At 40.4% G+C, this 20,059-nt stretch overlaps 1 protein-coding gene across 1 annotated transcript in view; it reads right to left on the reverse strand.

Moving 5' to 3' along the window:
- Nucleotides 1-546: 546 nt before the first annotated feature.
- Nucleotides 547-20,059, reverse strand: part of LOC128688472 (bridge-like lipid transfer protein family member 3B) — a 272,927-nt gene continuing 253,414 nt past the window's right edge. Inside the window, exon 20 of the mRNA XM_070084750.1 lies at nt 547-18,757. Within this exon, the coding sequence (XP_069940851.1) occupies nt 18,576-18,757 (182 nt within the window). The 3' untranslated portion in view covers nt 547-18,575. The remainder of the gene's footprint in view (nt 18,758-20,059) is intronic.

Consider the following 20,059-nt stretch of genomic DNA (forward strand, 5'->3'; position numbering starts at 1 on the left):
CCTCCGTAAGCCATGCGTGTTGTAAGAGGTGACTAAAATGCTGGGAGCAAGGGGCTAGTAACCCCTTCTTTTGTATACATTACTAAATTTAAAAAGAGAAACTTTAGTTTTTCTTTTTAGGTCACCCTGCCTTGGTGGGATATGGCCGGTTTGTTAAAAAAAAAAAGTCACATGAACACACAGTGATATGACCAAAATTTTTCTTTGGATTATTAGCCTAAATGTGTTCATAACAAAAATAACCTAAGAAAGTCAAGTCATGCTGTATACTTCCATTGAGGTCCTTAGGCTGTCTTCCCTAAGATGTGACCTACAATAAATGACTAACTCCTTGGCATTTATTCACTCAGGTTAACACAGGCAATAAGTGTGAATTTTAAGGATGTTTCCCAGATCTCTCCCTGCCTTTGGTATGAACCCAGGTCTTTTAAGTTATGAGCCAAATAATGTACTACTGAGTTGCACATTAATATACACATGTTAATATTTTAAGAATGAGCAGGTAAGCCAAAAATTATGAAAAATAACTGATGGTAGAAAAACCACTTATCAAATCATATATACTGCGAGGTGTCTTATTACAATAATGGTATACAACACAGACAAGATGATGAGTTAGACACATGTATAACACATGGCTATCTTTATCTGGAGACTTCTTGCCAACCAGTGAAAAAGCTATTAATTGACAAAAATCTTCAAATAAAGATACTTATGTGATGTATAAGCAAGGTGTCTGTTTACATTGGTCTAAAAATGTGGTGGGCTTCAGTGGGATGGATGTATGGCCTTAGCAAGTCAATTTTATTAACACTGTCTGATAAGCATGTGCAGACATTGATACCTGTGCTTTTTCATAAAATATTTATGTACAGTCAACCCCTCAAATTTGCTGAGGTTGACATTCCTAGAGCTAGCCCCTTGAGTGTAGAATCCAATGAATAATACAAAATTATGTATTCATAATAATTTTTTTTTTTTAGGATTTGGGAGGTCAACTGTATACTAAGTACATATATCCAAGTATGTAAAATATCAGTTTAATAAACTAAGTTTTGATTAAAATTGTAATAATTTGTGTATGTATTTTAGCTAAAATATTAGGTATGTCAGAATATGCTTCAAACCACTCTAAATGGTCGAAATCTGCCCTGAAATAATATTTTAGCACATTCTTAATTTTTTTAACGTTTCATGTATTTTTAAAAAAATCACATGAAATACTCAACAATAATGAGAGGGAGTCTGACAATACCGAATGACAATGTTAAAAAACAGAAAAACTACAGTACTCTACTGCACATAATGCAGTACTGTACACAATTTACAACTATACAAACATAATACAGTGGAACCTTGGTTGCTGAATTTAATTCACTCAAGATGTCGATTCGACAACCAAAATGGAGGACAACCAAAGCAATTTTTTGCATAAAGAATAATGTAAACAGAATTAATCTGTTCCGGAACCCAAATGACAATATAATAATTTATTAAAAAATGTACTACTACATAAAACTGCAAAAATGAATAGTAAAAGGAACTTTAACTGAAATACAGTAAATGACAATTTAACTGCCTCTTACCTGTCAAAGCGGAGCTAATGGCATACTGGAATCAGGAGGTGGAGGAGAGGTGGTGGTATGTTACTGCCTGGAAGAGGAGCCACCATCGATTAATATGTCAGGCAACTGTCCTGGTGTTGTTTCTCTTCTTTGTCTCTTTTCACTACTAACACTTTGTCCTGACTCACTGGTTCTTTGTCTCGCCAAAAACCTGTCCTGTGAGGTTTGTTTCAGGCTCCATTTAAACACTTGTCTAAACTGAGACATTACACTGTCACTGTGCATGTTAGAGAGATGGATGGCCACTGCTTTGTCTGGATGGTATTTTTTTAGCAAACTCCTACACTTTACACCATTAGCACACATTTCCTTGACAAGTGCAATGGGCACTTCATCAATTCTCTCCTCTTCCTCTGATGACAACTACTCTGCTGTCATCAGAGTTGTCATCTGTTGCGGCTTCTTCTGAAGGTCTACAAGTTCTTCTGTGGCGAGTTCAGTTCTATGCTCTTCCACTAACGCCTGCACATCATTTTCAGTTACTTCTAGGGCCAAGGTCTTCCCCAGACACACAATCCTTTACTGGCTCAGGCTCATCTTCAAAACCTTTAAAATCCCTGGCTGCCACAGTCAGGCCACAATTTCTTCCATGCTGACTGCATGGTCCTGGAAGACACATTCCCCCAGGCTTTGTCTACAAGCCTCAAGCAGGTCAGGATATTGAAATGGTTCTTCCAGAAATCCCTGGGGGTTAAATTTGTTTCTGAAGTGATTTCAAAGCAACTGTCAAAAAGTGCTTTGGTGTAGAGTTTCTTGAAGTTAGAAATGACATGCGGTCCTTGGGCTGGATGAGAGGAGTGGTGATAGGAAGCAAGAACTACACAGTTATAAAACTGAACTCCAGCAACTCATTTTCCAAGCTTGGAGAGTGAGAAAGATTATTATTATTATTATAATCAAAAAGAAGTGCTAAGCCACAAGGACTATACAGCGCTGCAGGGCAGGAAGGAAGCGAGGGCATCAGGTGGCAAAAGGGAGATGGATGAGTAATAGGTTACGGATAACAGCGGGGTAGTGGATGGTGAAAGGGTAATGGGCAGCAAGAGACTGAACTAGAAAGGGCTGAGGGGAGTGCGAAAAGTATCATCAGAGTTTGTGGAGTAAATCAGTCGTTGTCAAGAAGTCAATGAGAGAGTCAGGATTAAAGGAGGGTCCATCAGCAAGAAGGGAAGGTAAAGAGAGAGTAGTAGAACGAAGACAACGTTGGAGGTAAATTCTGCGTGCTCGTTGATAGAGAGGGCAGTCTAACAGAATGTGGCTAATCGATACTGGAACTTGACGCTGCTCACAGAGAGGAACAGGGTGCCTCTCCATGAGATACCCATGAGTAAGACGAGTGTGACCAATGCGAAGGCGGGAGAGAGTGGTCTCCCAACCTCGGCACTGATGACAAGAAGACGGCCAGTAACCTATGCTCGGTTTAACAGAATGAAGTTTGTTACTGAGCAGAGTTGACCAACGTTGTTGCCAAAGGGTGCGAAGGTGGGTAGCTATTGCAGCAAAATAGTCCAGAAATGGAACACCTCGATAGGAAATTGGTAGGTCATGTACTGCTGACCGCGCAGCAGTGTCTGCCTGTTCATTGCCCTGTACGTTGACATGACCAGGGACCCAACAAAAAACAATATCTTTATGTTTGGTAGAGATACGGCGTAGCCAAAGTTGGATACGGAGAACTAGGGGATGAGATGTATCAAATTTTCGTATAGCCTGTAGAGCACTAAGGGAGTCTGAGACTACTACAAATGATGACACAGGCATAGATGCGATACGAATAAGTGCTGCAAGAATGGCATACAGTTCAGCAGTAAAAATGCTAGCTGAAGATAGTAAATGTCCCCGCACGACGCTGTCCGGAAACACTGCTGCGAATCAGACGCTGTCTGAAGACTTAGAGCCATCTGTGTACACAGCGGTGGCATGAGAATGGGAGTGGAAGTGATCAAGAAAAAGAGAGCGGGAAGCCACCATAGGCAGTTGAGCTTTCGAGCAAGGGAGTGAGAAAGAACAGACCCGAACATCTGGAACTTCCCAGGGGGGTAGGGAAAAGTGAGATGCTACATGAACATATAAAGGTGGTAACTGAAGGGAAGACAAGAGTGAATGTAGGTGAAGAGAAAAGGGACGGAGCAAACAGGGGCGGCGAACGAATAAAGAATGTCTACTAATATCGGTGACCATTCTATAAATGGAAGGATTGTGTAGATCGTGAGAGCGTACATAGTAGCGAAGGCAATGGGCATCACGGCGATCAGACAAGGATGGAACATTCGCTTCTGTATAGAGGCTCTCAACAGGGGAAGAGCGAAAAGCACCAAGGCACAAACATAATCCTTGGTGAAGGAGAGAGTTAAGGCTAGAGAGTGTAGCAGGAGAGGCCGCGGAATAAATCTGGTCACCATAATCGAGTTTCGATAAAACGAGGGCTGAATGTAGGCGAAGAAGAGTTCGACGATTAGCTCCCCAGGAAAGATGAGCAAGGGTTTTAAGGTTTAGCCAGCTGTGACAAGTTGCCTTCAGAGAGGTAATGTGAGGTTTCCAGGATAACCTACGGTCAAAGAGAAGGCCTAGAAACCTGACTATCACGTTCGGGGATACGGGAGCCATAGAGATACAAAGGATGATCAGAGATAACAGAGCGTCTCGTGAAAGTAATTTGGTGAGTTTTGGTACTTGAAAATTTAAACCCATGCGTGGTGGCCCAAGTGGAAACACGGTCGACCACATGCTGGAGAGAAACTGCAATAAGATGACAGTCAGCGCCTGCACAAGCAATAGCAAAGTCATCAACATAGAGTGATGACCAAATATTGGGTGGAAGAACAGAGGCCAAATCATTTATAGCAAGGAGAAAAAGAATCGTGCTTAGAACACATCCCTGAGGGACACCTTCAGCTTGGACGAAGTCCAGGGAAAGAACATTATTGACTCGAACACGGAAATGTCTGTCAGTTAAAAAGTTCTTAAGGAAGGATGGTAGATTGCCTCGGAGGCCTAAGGAATGGGCCTGGGCCAAAATATTATACCTCCAAGTTGTGTCATATGCCTTCTCAAGGTCAAAAAATATGGCAATAACCGAGTGATTATTCGCAAAGGCATTACGAACATACGTATCCAAGCGTAGTAAGGGGTCTATGGTAGAACGACCCTTACGAAAGCCATATTGACTAGCGGAGAGACTGTTGTGTGTCTCTAAATACCACATTAAACGTCAATTTACGAGACGTTCCATCACTTTGCAAACTGCACTAGTAAGAGCGATGGGACGATAGTGGGAGGCATCATGTCCTGTAGTACCCGGTTTGCGGAAAGGGAGAACAATGGCAGATTTCCACAGCTGGGGGAAGAACTCCTTGTGCCCAAATAAGATTGAAGAGGTGTAAGAGGACTACAAGGGCTGACCGATGTAAATGTTGTAACATACAAATATGAATGTCGTCAGGCCCAGCTGCCGATGATCGGCAAGCTGAGAGCGTTGCCTCCAGTTCTTGAAGTGTAAAAGGCACATTATACTGTTCTTCTCTGAGAGAAGAAAAGTCCAAGGGTACTAACTCTCTGGCAGACTTTGAGGAAAGAAATAAGGGGCATAGATGGAGCCCTTGGGAAATACGGACCAGATGTGTGCCAAGTTCAATGGCAACGTCGAGAGGGTTTGCTACATCAACACCAGCGACCCGTAGAACAGGAGCCGGGTCAGGAGAGTATTTACCACTCAATTTCCTCACTTTTTTCCAGACTGCACTCATAGAAGAAGCAGAGGTGATGGTGGAAACAGTCTCGCCAACAAGTGCATTTAGCTTCACGGATGACACAGCGAGCGATCGCACGCTTCTGCTTAAAATCAAGAAGTCTCTCAGCGGTTCTATTGTACCGGTACCTGCCCCATGCAGCACGTTTCAAACGTACTGCATGAGCACAAGCAGGAGACCACCAAGGCATGCACTTCTGAGAATGCCTGCCTGAGGTTTGGGGTACAGAATGAGAAGCTGCGGTATAAACTGATGTCGAGAAGATGTGTAGGAGCTCATCAATGGAGGATGAAGAAGAAACCTCACTAAAAGCAGTGAGGTGTGAGTAAAGACCCCAATTTGCCCGATCAAATTGCCAGCGAGGGCTACGGAAAGGTGGTGAATAGGAAGGAGAAGTAAAAATGATCGGAAAATGATCGCTGTCATGTAAGTCCGGTAGAACAGACCAGGTGAAGTCTAGTGCAGTGGAGGAAGAGCAGACTGATAAATCGATGCAAGAGAGAGTATGAGTACGAGGATCAAAATGGGTGGGAGTACCCGTATTTAAAACATGGAGGGGGTGAGAGGCGAGAAAAGCCTCCAACTGGATGCCACGTGAGTCACAATGAGACCCCCCCCAGAGGAAATGGTGGGCATTAAAATCACCAAGTAACAGAAGTGGTGGTGGTAAGGATGAAACAAGAAAGGCAAAGTCTGGGATAGAAAATGCTCGAGAAGGAGAGAGATATAAAGAACATATTGTAAACCACTTATTCAAGTGGATACGGGCTGCAGTGTAATGCAGCGAGGTATGGACAAATAGTTGACAGTACGGAATATCATTGCGTAGAAGAAGTGCACTTTCATTAAAGGTCCCATCTGAGAAAGGATCCGAAGAATACAATAAATTATAGCCTGAGATAGGTTGGAAGACAGCCGAGTGTAATTTTGGTTCTTGTAAGCAAGCACCAACAGGGGAAAACCTGGAAAGCAACATCTGAATCTCACCCCGATTACCCCTGAGGCCGCGGATATTTCACTGTAAATAGGCCATGATTGGCGATGAAGAAAATACCAGGAATCTGTAGGTAAAGGCACCTACGGACTAGAGGGGTTAGAAAAGTCAACGTGTGGTGGCATTGGAAGACGTTCAAGTAGCGAAGGAACGGAGCGTTGCGAAGAATGGGGTTGTGAAGATGGAGGAGAGGGAAGAGAAGGAACAGGAAGTGAATCAGTGTCCATTGAAGGTTTAGTCTCTGCAATATATTCTGAAATGGCTTCAAGTGTTTCTGAATTCAAAGATGCATGGGAGACCATATTGGAGATAGAGACCATATTGGAGGGTGAGTAAAGATTGGGACAGTAATGGACTGTACCAAAGTAGAAGGGGAGGGAAGAGTGTAAGGGACTGGAGATGAAGTGCGGGGGGGGGGGACAGAAGAGGCAGAAACCTGGGAGGTGGCAGAAGAGGGAGAAACTTGGGAGGGGACGGGAGTGGAAGGCATAGTACGAGGAGGAGGGTGAATCTCCACACTTGTAATAGAGCCAGAGAGAGGGAAAGAACTAGGTACAGAGACTGGAAAGGTAAAGTGTGGAGGTGGAAGAAGGGAAGGAAGGGGCAAAGAAGATTTGAGCAATGTGGATTTTTTGGACTTCTGAGAAGTAGAGGGGCGATTGGTATTAGGTGTTGTACGAGGTCGTGCCGATACTGGGGCTTGTGAGGAAGGACGCGAAGATGTAAGAACAGACTGAGTTGTAGTCGGGACGTCAGAGCCAAGGACAGCAAAAGGATTAGATGCCGGAGTGGCTATGGGAGGGGTAACAACAGAGGAGGCTGCAGAAGATGGGACCCCAGAAGTGGGGGGATGTTTGGAAACACGAGAATAAGAAACACGGGGTAGTCTCCCTTGGAGGCGGAGATGAGTAACTGCCATAGCATAAGGGAGACCTTCTGCCTCTTTGAGGTAACGGATTTCACGTTCATTTAAGTAGACCTGGCAACGGCGGGAGTACGAAGGGTGAGCTTCATTACAATTAAGGCAAGATGGAGGTTGACTGCAAGATGTATTAGAATGGTCGTCGGCACCACAGACTGGGCATTCAGTCATAGATCTGCAATATTTCGCTGGGTGACCAAAATGCCAGCAATTTCTACATTGTTGCGGTGTAGGTATCACCTTTCGAACTTGTAACCGATGTCCCGCAACATATACAGAGGACGGGAGTTCTCGGCTGTCAAAAGTTAAACGAGCCACATTGCAAGGGTAACGTCTCCGCCCCCGGGCAGGAAGGACATAAGTGTCTACTTTGAGGATTGGGAGATCCTGGAGTTCCAGCTGTTCAAAAATGTCATTGCCACATGACTGGAAATTCTGTTGGACTATGGTATGGGGCAGAATGACAGTACCACTACAATAATTGAGAGAAAGATGTTTTTCAACAGTGATAGGAGTAGTATCGATATTCGAAAGGAGAGAAAGATCATGAGCTTGGGTAGCATTCTGGACAGTGACAATGCGCGTACCGCTCTTGAGAGCATGAAATGAAATATCTCTACCAACATGACGCAGGAGTGCTTTGCCAATACTATGGTCAGAAAGGTAGGCAGAAGAAGTCGGTCTTAAAGTAAAGAATTTAGTCCATTGTGTGGTCCGAAACTGAGCGTGGAGAGGGAGTGCTTGACGTGTCGGTCTTTTCCGAGTAGAATGGGAAGGTAACAAAGGAGCATCATCAGGAGATTGACGTTGGCGTTTAGGAGTAGGACCGGAGTTGGTCCGGCGTGAAATGGGTGGGCGATTCGAAAATTGCCGTACCGTAGAGGGAGAAGCCGGAAGCATAGTCAAAGGAGAGCGGAGTTCAGACAAATCGAAGGAGTCAGTCAAAGCCCCGGTACCTGAAGCGGGTGAGGAAACAGCACCAGCAAGAGGTACAGGGGCATCAGGAGTGTCAGAAGAGTGGTCTAAACACAAGGCAGGGTCAGAATGGGGTGCGGTATCAAGAAGGGGCCCGGGGGTAGTGGGTTCATGGATTGGGTTCTCCATGGTTAGGTTACTCCTTTGCTTTTTGTTTTTAAGAAAAAAAAAAGAAAGAAGAAAAGAAAATAAAAATAAAAAAAGAATAAAAAAAGGGGGGAGCGGGGAGTAGTAGTTCCCAGGAGGAATGAAAGGGCCGGAAATCTCCCTCCGCGCCCAAGAGGACCTCAGCACCGCTAGTAGCGCAGATGCAGCATGGAACCCGTGCCATACCCTACCCTTCATGCCAGTAAACCAGCAACCTCACATCTGCCGAGCTACCTCGGTGGACAAAAGAGAGGGCGGCCGGATATCTGCCACAAAGCATACCTCCTTTGGCCACCACCCCCGGAATCTGAAAGGTGGCTTCCAGAGATACACCAGTCGCCCGAAAGACACCCAAAGCTACTCCGGGATACCGGAGAGGGATCGGGACATCCCCAGGCAATCCAGATTCCACGGCAAACTACGCCACCGCCAAGAACCTCAACGGAATGGGATGGACCCCGGTGTCCTTTCCCCTACCTAGGAACTAGCGCGCCTGTGGGAGAAATCCCAAAGGCCAAAAAGAGGAAGGGCAAAAGGGAGGGGTGGGGAGGAGGAGGAGGAACGGAAAAAGGGGAGGATGGGATAGGGGAGGGGAGAATGGGGGGTAATTAGGTTCGGTCTGAGGAAGAAGACTGACAGGGCTAATTCCTCAGACCAAGAGCCTCTTCACCACGCCAAGGAGCCCCCCTTGAAGAGGAGAGTGAGAAAGAGTATTATCTATAAGTAAAAGGGCCCTGTGTGGCAAATGTTTTTTAATGAGGTACTTTCTGACAGTGGGAGCAAAGGCCTCATGAACCCAGTCAATAAAAAATGGTCTTGTTACCCAAGCTTTCGTGTTGGCCCTCTACATTACAGCCAATTTATTTTTCATAACATTGTTCTTCTTAAAAACTCATGGATTTTCAGAATGACAAACATGTAGGGGCTTCAATTTCAAGTGCCCACCTGCATTACCACACAGTAACAGAGTGAGCCTGTCTTTCATTGGCTTGTGTCCTGGCACTGACTTTTCCTCTTCAGTTATGCAAGTCCTCTTGGGCATTTTATTCCAGAAGAGGCCTGTCTCGTCACAATTAAACACTTGTTGGGGAGACAAACCCTTCAGCCTCTACATACTCTTGGAATTCAGAAACATACTTTTCAACAGCCACTTGGTCAGACTAATGCCATCTACTCATTGTCCAAAGCTCATTCTACGAGCACACGACCCAAGCTGTTTGTGTTGTCGGTTGACAACCAAGTATGAAAACCAGGACATTTTTTTTCTCAAATTCCTCATTTGAAGACCAACAACCAAGGTTCCACTGTAATTAAAACTGTCAAAAGTACAGTAAAATAATTTTCTTTTTCTTTTGTAATGGATGTAGGAGACTGTTTTGATGTGATTTTAACCATGAGAATTTTCCCAAAATCAATTTACCTGGCAAATCTTGTCCATTGTTTCCAAAATCTGTTAAACTGAGGTCCTTTAAATCAAGAATGTCTGAATTTGTTAATAATTACACTACCCATTTAAACCTTGCTGTATTTAAAGTTATTTTGTTAAAAATGTCAGATATAGTCTATGCACATCCCTACATACTGCATTGTGATTGTCTAGTGTACATAAGCTTTAATGTGGGTGCTTCTTAAACATATTCATGAATAAAATAGTTCCCAGTCAACGTGAGTGATTTATCAGCATGTACAACTGCATTTTTGTATTATTCAAACAAACCCTTATCTTAGTGGATCCTAAATTACCTGCACTAAAATATATAAAGCAAAATTTCACTTTAGCAGACTGTGCTTCATTAAAGAGTGCAAAATTTCCAAGTTATTTTCATTTTCTGTATGCTAATTTCAATAGCATACAGATTGTGTTTGAAAGTGCTATTGCTTAACTGCTATGTCCATATCTAGTCTCCCTTGACCTTATAGTTAATGTATTTTAACATACCAACACAATGTAATTTAGCTGGCAGTACACTTTCCATCTTGAATTTTAATTTTATTTCAACATAGGCAGCAGATTATAATTTTTCAACGTTTCTTTGCAACAGTGATACATTTAAGATTTATCAATTTTTTTACGAGATGATGTTAATTAACAAGACTTCATTACTTGTGTAATGTAGTATTCAGCTTTGTTACACTCCTGATAAAGTTGTCACTAACACAAGGTGCTCATTTAATATTCCTTACTTTTAAACTAATTCCATTATTGCTTTTTATGTGATTCATTGATCACAGACATTATGTATCACTATACATATACAGTCTAATGTTTGATGTTCACAGCAAATATGTCTATGGTTGAAATAACTTTTAAGAGTAATGAGCTCACAACATCAAAATTCCTATAAATCACAGGGTCTTACAAATTAACTCCAGTACACCTACTACAAAGCCTGGTGTGCACTGTATTATGCAGTTAAACACAAGTGTCTACCCAACACTAAATTACAAACATCTACAACATATAGCAAATATGTGAATGAAGAGAAAACATGTAATCCATCAAAACCTGAAGCATCCAGTTTACAGTTGCAAACACAGTTTCCAACAATGATCTTCGTTCAGTGTAACCAAAAATCACAGAGTATTGCACATAATGTTAATCATTAAGTATCTACATCAAAGTATACAGTGAGAAGGCAATATAATACATTACATTAAGTAAAGAATTAATTGAATCTCAAGTCATTAAGATTCCAATTTTAATTGTTGGAAAGTCATATTCTAAATTCTCTCAGAAAAACATATAACTTGTATTGTAACATTAACAGAGCTCTCAAAATGGGCAGGTCTTGAAACCATGGCAAGTCATTCCTGAAATTAGCAAGCAAGTACACTAAGCTTACTGGCCACTCAGGATAACCCAGTAAAATCTGTGCATCATCAGTGACTGTCTTATTTCCACTGGGGGTCCTTTTTAATCTTGTTCCCCCAGTATGTAACCCACACCAAGTCAGCTAACACCCAGGTACCTACTTACTGCTAGGTGAATATGCCCAACTAGGTATACTGTCCAACTAGATATATTTTCACATTCTTTCCTTCAACAAACTGACCATGTCCCACCGGGGCAGGGTGATCCAAAAGGAAAAACAAAAGCTTCTCTTTTTAACTTCAGTATTGTATATAGGAGAAGGGGTTACTAGCCTCTTGCTCCCAGCATTTTAGTTGCCTCTTACGACACACACAGCTTACGGAGGAAGAATTCTGTTCCACTTCCCCATGGACACAAGAGGAAACAAACACAAGAACTAGAACTAGTAAGAAAATAGAAGAAAACCCAGAGGGGTGTGTGTATATATATATATGCTTGTACATGCATGTGTAGCGTGACCTAAATGTAAGTAGAAGTAGCAAGATGTACCTGAAATCTTGCATGTTTCTTTCTTTCAACACACCGGCCGTATCCCACCGAGGCGGGGTGGCCCAAAAGAAAAATTGAAAGTTTCTCCTTTTACATTTAGTAATATATACAGGAGAAGGGGCTACTAGCCCCTTGCCCCCGGCATTTTAGTCGCCTCTTACAACACGCATGGTTTACGGAGGAAGAATTCTGTTCCACTTCCCCATGGAGATAAGAGGAAATAACAAGAACAAGAATTAGAAAGAAAATAGCCAAAAACTCAGAGGTGTGTGTGTGTATATATATGCTTGTACATGTATGTGTAGTGTGGCCTAAGTGTAAGTAGAAGTAGCAAGACGTACCTGAAATCTTGCATGTTTATGAGACAAAAAAGGACACCAGCAATCCTACCATCATGTAAAACAATTACAGGCTTTCGTTTTACACTCACTTGGCAGGGCGGTAGTACCTCCCTGGGTGGCTGCTGTTTACCAACTTACTACCTAGGATATTTTCATATAATAGGTAATATGGACCTCATTATGACCATGAATACAGTTTCTTTATAGACTAACATTTCACACCCTGCCTCGGTGGGAGACGGCCGACTTTTTAAAAAAAAAAAATTCACACCAACATGGTTGTGACAAGATCCATCTCAAATCCTTTCAAATCTGTTATCAATATGTCACAAAACTGTAATAGCAGAATTGTAAGCAAGTTATGGACAACAGCTTCATAGGATTTGAGTTAAATCTTGCTACAGCCACGTTGGTGTGAGATTCGTCTCTGAAAATTTGAATCTGCGATCACATAGATGTCCATGCTAACCTTTCTGGTGTACAAAAATGTATCTAGTTGGATGAATGTTACTAGGCCAGCAGGGTACTGTGGCGAGAAAACTGGTCTGCTAGTTTTAGTACTGAATTAACATCAATTCAAATCCTGCCCATTCTGCGAGGAGTTTACAATCATGTTAGGATTTTGTCAGACATTCTGTATTATCCAGGATATTTTGCATGTTGATGAAGTATCATTATTACAACGATGCAAGCTCATCATTGCCTCTGATTAATATACTAACATGACCAAGATAAACAACCTACTGCATTTCAATATCACCTATTTAAAAAAAAAAAAAATACTGAATAAATTTTCAAATACTTGGGAGTTGACGTGTCGGCGGATGGATTTACGAAGGATGAGGCTAGTCATATAAGTGATGAGGGAAAAAAGGTGAGTGGTGCGTTGAGGCATACGTGGAGACAAAAAATGTTTTCTATGGAGGCAAAGAAGGAAATGTATGAAAGTACAGTAGTACCAACACTCTTATATGGGTGTGAAGCTTGGGTTGTGAATGCAGCAGCGAGGAAGCGGTTGGAGGCAGTGGAGATGTCCTGTCTAAGGGCAATGTGTGGTGTAAATATTATGCAGAAAATTCGGAGTGTGGAAATTAGGAAAAGGTGTGGAGTTAAAAAAAGTATTAGTCAGAGGACTGAAGAGTGGTTGTTGAGGTGGTTTGGTCATTTAGAGAGAATGGATCAAAGTAGAATGACATGGAGAGCATTTAATTCTGTAGGGGAAGGAAGGCGGGGTAGGGGTTGTCCTCGAAAAGGTTGGAAGGAAGGGGTAAGGGAGGTTTTGTGGGCGAGGGGCTTGGACTTCCAGCAGGCGTGCATGAGCGTATTCAATAGGAGTGAATGGAGATGAATGGTATTTGGGACCTGACGATCTGCTGGAGTGTGAGCAGGGTAATATTTAGTGAAGGGATTCAGGGAAACCGGTTAGTTTTACATAGCCGGACTCGAGTCCTGGAAATGGGAAGTTCAATGCCTGCACTCTAAAGCAGGGGTTCGAGATATTAGCAGTTTGGAGGGATATGTTGTGTATCTTTATACTTATATACTTCTAAACTGTTGTGTTCTGAGCGCCTCTGCAAAAACAGTGATTATGTGCGAGTGAAGTGAAAGTGTTGAATGATGAAAGTATTTTCTTTTTGGGGATTTTCTTTCTTTTTGGGTCACCCTGCCTCGGTGGGAGATGGCTGACTTGTTAAAAAAAAAAAACTGAGTCAATAAATAAAGTGATAAATTTAACCATGCTAAACATTAACACACACTCTTTATGTAATATTTTCAACTAACAGGATTGGCGTAAAGAACTGGAAAGTTTTGATTAAAAAATAAAATTTGCTTTACACCCTCTTAGATCAAATAATATGCAATATGTACATACATTATAGAGGAATAAGTTTACTGTATTCTGTATTCTGAGCACCTCTGCAAAAACAGTGATAATGTGTGTGTGTGGTGAAAGTGTTGAATGATGATGAAAGTATTTTCTTTTTGGGGATTTTCTTTCTTTTTTTGGGTCACCCTGCCTCGGTGGGAGACGGCCGACTTGTTGGGGGAAAAAAAAAAAAAGTTTACCAGATATACTAGGAAAAGTGTATGGTAGGGTTATTATTGAAAGAATTAGAGGCAAGACAGAATGTAGGATTGCAGATAAGCAAGGAGGTTTTAGAGTAGGTAGGGGATGTGTAGATCAAGTGTTTACATTGAAGTACATATTAAAAAAAAAAAAAAAAAGTACTTCAATGTAAACACTTGATCTACACATCCACCCTACCTTGGTGGGAGACAGCTGACGTGTTAAAAAAAAAAAACTGCATTTGTTTTAATTACACCAACTTTTGCATTACCAAGTAATCATGGTCCTTTAAGTGTGGAGTAAAGAAATTGTGAAAAAACATGATGAAGGAGTTAGTAGTAGTACACTGGTGCACGAGTGACTTTCCATAATCAACCAAACTTTCTATTATTAAGCAAAAAGAAATAAAGAATATTACGGTGGCTGATGAACATAAGCTAGTGACAAGAGGCAGAGAAATTATCGCAGAGATGGACAGACTTGTTTTTGTAAATAAGAGAGAATAGATGATGGGAGGTACAGTGCCTGCAAATTATATCTGACAATGTGCAAGATACAGTAAAAGTTGCCTTTTGTGTCTTGGAATGAATTACCATAAAACCACATAATTTGGGGTTGGCATTACAACAGTTTTGAGATATAATAAGTCTTCTAGAATGGATTAATATCGTAACTCAAGGAACCACTGTATTAAGTTTGAAAAATGAATAATCTGTAGTTTTAGATGTTTAAGATAACATGATATTTAATGGTCTTCTCCATCATTAGTCAAATTAAAATAATTAAGAAATACAAAAAGAGCAATTTTCTTTAAAATATTCATTAATTTTAAATCAGGAAAAAGTTTTGCAAATAGTTTATAAAACTATTAACCCGACAAATGTTATGTGTACTGAAAACTAGGCGATAACTAGCCAGCCATGTATACCACATTCTGAATTAAGAGGTAATGGAGTGAGGGCTTTTTGTAAGTGCTCACCATTAACCAAATAACTAAGAACTTGGGCATATTTCTTGGTTTGTAAGAGTTCTCTCAAAGCCTGCAAGAACACTTCCTAGTTCTGAGAATAACAAAATATGAAAGCTGCTTATTATGTAATCAAGTGCTTCATGACTTGCCAGAACAAAACACACTGAAGCATTTAATCTGCAGGATCACTGAGCGAGCATAATAAAAACACAGGAGACGGCTATTGGGGTAAAGCCAAATATAAACAAAAATGAAACATACTGGAAAATCTGCACTAACATAATCTATATTAAACATGCATTCTAATACATAAATAATAAAAAAGGCACAACACTGTGACTGAAACAATACAACAGATAACCCGCATATAGGAGAAAGGAGCTTACGACGACATTTCAGTCCAACTTGGACCATTTACAAAGGTCCAAGTCGGACTAAAACGTCATCGTAAGCTCCTCTCCTACATGCGGGTTATTTGTTGTAATGCATTCTAATACTCTTCTAGCTTTATAATTGCTGTCATTTCTATCCATACCTTTACTACATAACAATTTGGATAAATTTCTTATTAAAACAAACTTTCTTGATGTAGTGTATGCTATAATGTAAGGACAGTACCAGAAAGTGAGTTCAGCGAGATCTTTGTCAGCACCACTGACAACAAAGGCTTCAAGGTAACAATAAAGCTAAACACTAATTTTTTCTTTCTAATGTCACCATAATTATGCTCTGAATATTCAACCCACAAAAGTACAACAATGAAAGTACCACAACTTCAACATGTTGGGATAATGTTAAATACAACTTAAACTAAACAAAAAATAACTGTTAGGAAGAGCATGTGATTTATCACTGTATTTCAAATGACAATAATTACTATATAAATTGGTTTTGTAAAAGTCACAGTGTATTTTTTCTCAGCAACATACATTTATGTAAAATATTTTGCATATCAAAGACCTGTGTTGATTATTGTTTTCACTCTCAAGCATAATTCCTTTACGTACAACATAATGAAATGAGGCATTGCTAAGAGGTGTGAAGGCAATAACAAGTAGCAGAACAAACTTTTACAGTGACAACCTTTTGCTGTTTGTAGCTTTGTGTAATTCTGATAATACTGTCCCCATAAAGGCTTATTCTGCAACTTGTGTATCTGTCTTGCTAATACAACTGAAGCTACAGCAAAGCAGTAAACTTCAAGTTGATTTTCATGCTGCAATAAGCAATATAAAAAATTTCAAAGCCTAAAATAAACAGTATTGCACATAGTTTCAATTTGTTTTAAGCCCAAAAACTTACTTTTTTCATGTATTTACATGGCATTCTACTCACGGTAATCTACATGACAGATTTGGATGAGCTCAAGAGATTTCCTTAGTTCTAATGCACTAAGATAGGCTCTAGAGAACAATTTAGTTCAAGTTGCTCCTAAGAACACTGATGTTCTAGATATGTTCCAGAGAACACTAATTCCAGATGTACTCTAGAGAACACCTTAGTTCTAGATATTTTTAAATGCAGGTTAAGTCTTTTACTGTACCATAACAGCTTTTTGAAAGAGACAAGGGAGTGCAGTTTCAGACAGTCACCACTTTTTATCAACACAAGATAATGGCAATAATGTAACAGAGCATATCTCCTGAAAACCATTCTTGGCTACCAGAAATGCTAATCTGTGAATTAGTCAATTATGAATTGCTTCAAATATATAAATTCTAGTGGTAATTCAAGAGGCACTTAACAGGAAAAAAAAAAAACTTTATTGTACGACTTATCACTAACAACGTGGGTGTGTAAAGTTTTCACTGATAGCGAAACGTAAAATAAGTCTCTTCCTGCTGAAAGTGTCTGTAATATTGCTAGTTGGCTTAGGCTACTGTCTACTTCAAATTCTAATGTAATTGATATGTATTGTAATAATTAACATGGTTACTTGAATTACACAAAAAATTAAGAATTATGTGAATTATAAAAAAAAATTAACTGTTACTCAAGTTAAAAAATTAACATTGCTATTCAAATGATAGAGAACACAGAACTCTCATATTAATCCTTTAACATTCTGACATATCCTCAGAGGTATGCTTATACTTTTAATGACAGATTTTTAACCATCTGCCAACTTTACAAAATGCCATGGTACTGACTGGAGTTTTTCATCTTCAGATGGCAAAACAAAATTTCAATAGAGATTTTATTGCATAAAAATATCTGTATTCTAAAGAGTCCATATAATGAAAAGTTAACTGAACTTGCATATCAAGAAACACAGGAAAATGTATTCACAAATTATTTCCTAGATTATTAATACTTTTATAATTTTACAATCAAACATACTATTATAACAGTCATATAGTACAGTAAGAAATTCTTATGGAAGAATATTCCAAGTGTTTGCAGTAGCAGCAGTTTTAATCTAACAGTTACTGCTGTTTCTGAAAGGAGACAAATTATTAAGGATAGTACTTTTTTTCAAGCTTTCTTCCTTTCAGGATTATCATTAGCAATGATCTGTTGAATATTACTGCAAGGCCTAGGGTCTACAATTACCATATAATTCACAGTCAAACAGAAAAACAAAATTATTATGCCAAGAGTGACCCAAGTACAAACCACAATTTTTCTAAGGAAGCTTGAAAAAGGCTGATTACATTCCCTCCCTTTTTCCTAATCCTGTATCAGGTAACGACTCAAGTGTGATTTTGTACATAATCACTTCTGTTACTCTGTATATTTTTCATTCACCACAGAAAACATACTTTGCTTCTGGTATTTTTAATTACGTAGCACCATAAAGAGCAAAAGTTAAGGAGGAAATTATCTCTGACATGATTACTAGTACAGTATTTATGTATGTTGTGCATTTGTACTGATATTAATACTGAAATTAGCTCCTGTGCTTCTTTAAATGGTTTTGTTTAAACTGTATGAGGTATTGTGGATAGTAAGGGCAAACGCATCATCGTATCTATGGTAAAAAATGGCTTGAAACATGCATTATTTATGAAGGTAAAAAATAAAGGCAAAAATCAGAAAAAAAGTTAATTATTTTAACTTGCATAAATAGTGCCTTAAGGCACTGTTTACCATGGCTCAAATCTCGAGTCTGCTCTTACTAACAGCAAAGCCTTGTGTGTATGTTCTTTTAAGTAAATATAGTGAAGTAGCATTGCACTTCCATTTACCTTTCTCCTCATATTAAAGGTAAATTAAAATATATAATATTCTACCAATGCTTATTATGCTAAATAATCTAAGTGCACCTTAAATAAGAAAACTGGCCATTTCATGAGGTTGTTTTATCACAAACTGTTATTCATCTGTGGAATATAGCTGCTTATATCTTCATATGTTAGAAACAACATTCCACAATGCCACTCATTCAACCATGCACAACATGACTGGAAGCTCTGGGCTTTATTATGGAAGAGGAAATTTGGGTAATGAGAATCCTTGAGAAGTCTGATTCCCCTGCAACTTAGTCACCTCTTCTTGTAGAGAGCGGTTAGCTTCTTGTGCCTCAGCTAGTTGCTGCCGTAAATGTTTTAATTCTTCTTCTAGTCTGTCACGGTCATCTTTTATCAACTGTGCTTCACTGATTTCTGTAAATATAATAAGATTATGAACATACATTGTGCACTATTTTATACATATAGTCAAAAATATTTATGAAATCTTTAGGGAAGAAGCAACAAATTATACTGTAGCATTAAAAATCTTTAGTATTTCTCCAAGGAAGGTAATATTTCTTGAGCTACACACACACACACCTACACACACACACACAGAGCAGTCGGTGAAGAGGCGGGGCCAGGAGCTGAGTCTCGACCCCTGCAACCACAATTAGGTGAGTGTACACACACACACACACACACACACACACACACACACACACACACACACACACACACACACACACACACACACACACACACACACACACAAAGCAGCAGTAGCCAGGATAAGGGTCCTAGAATATGAGGTAAATAGGCTGAAGCGAGTTACAGGGGTACTGACCAGAGGAGGCACAGCAAATGAAGCTGGTACACCCTACTGAATGATGGGCCACAAAAAGCGAAAGGAGCAAGGAGGAGAGACAAGGACAGAATCAGCAGAGGACAACCAGAGCAGGGCAGAGCAACAAGAGGAAGCACACACAGAACCGCCCCCACAACCAATCACGCTATCCCAACACAGACCACAATCCACACTCACAGTCCCTACCCCACACTGTGCTGTAGATTACACTGCCAGGTCCCCCACCCTCACAGACCCCCCAAAATACAGTGTTGGAGAGGAAACTGAAGGTATGGTACACCAACACTGATGGAATAACAAATAAGTGGGAGGAGTGGCATGAAAGAGTCATAGAGGAATCACTGGACATCATAGCCTTCACAGAAACAAGGTTCACAGGGATAACAGATGCCATCTTTCCAATGGGATATCAGATCCTAAGGAAAGACAGTGGGAACAGAGGGGGTGGAGGAGTGACACTGCTGATCAAAAACTGATGGGATTTTGATGAGCTGTAGAGAGGAGACAGAGGAGAAGCAAGAGATAACATCGTACTAACATTTCAGTCTGGAGGTCCCAAGGTGGTAATTGTAGTGATGTATAGCCCACCACAGAACAGCAGGAGGCCAAGGCAAGAGTAAGATGAGAGTAACAGAGTGATGGTTAACACACTGGCTGAAGCAGCCAGAAGGACTCAGGTGAGCAGGGCAAAGCTACTGATCATGGGTGACTTCAACCACAAGGAAATCAACTGGGAGAACTTGGAGCCAGATGGGGGCCAAGAAACGTGGAAGGCTAAGATAATGGAGGTGGTACTGGAAAACTTTATGTACCAACATGTAAGGGACAGTAACAGAGAGGAGAGGAGAGGAGAGAGGATGAACCAG

The sequence above is a fragment of the Cherax quadricarinatus genome, chromosome 13, assembly GCF_038502225.1.
Source record: "Cherax quadricarinatus isolate ZL_2023a chromosome 13, ASM3850222v1, whole genome shotgun sequence".
NCBI classification, from domain to species: domain Eukaryota; kingdom Metazoa; phylum Arthropoda; class Malacostraca; order Decapoda; family Parastacidae; genus Cherax; species Cherax quadricarinatus.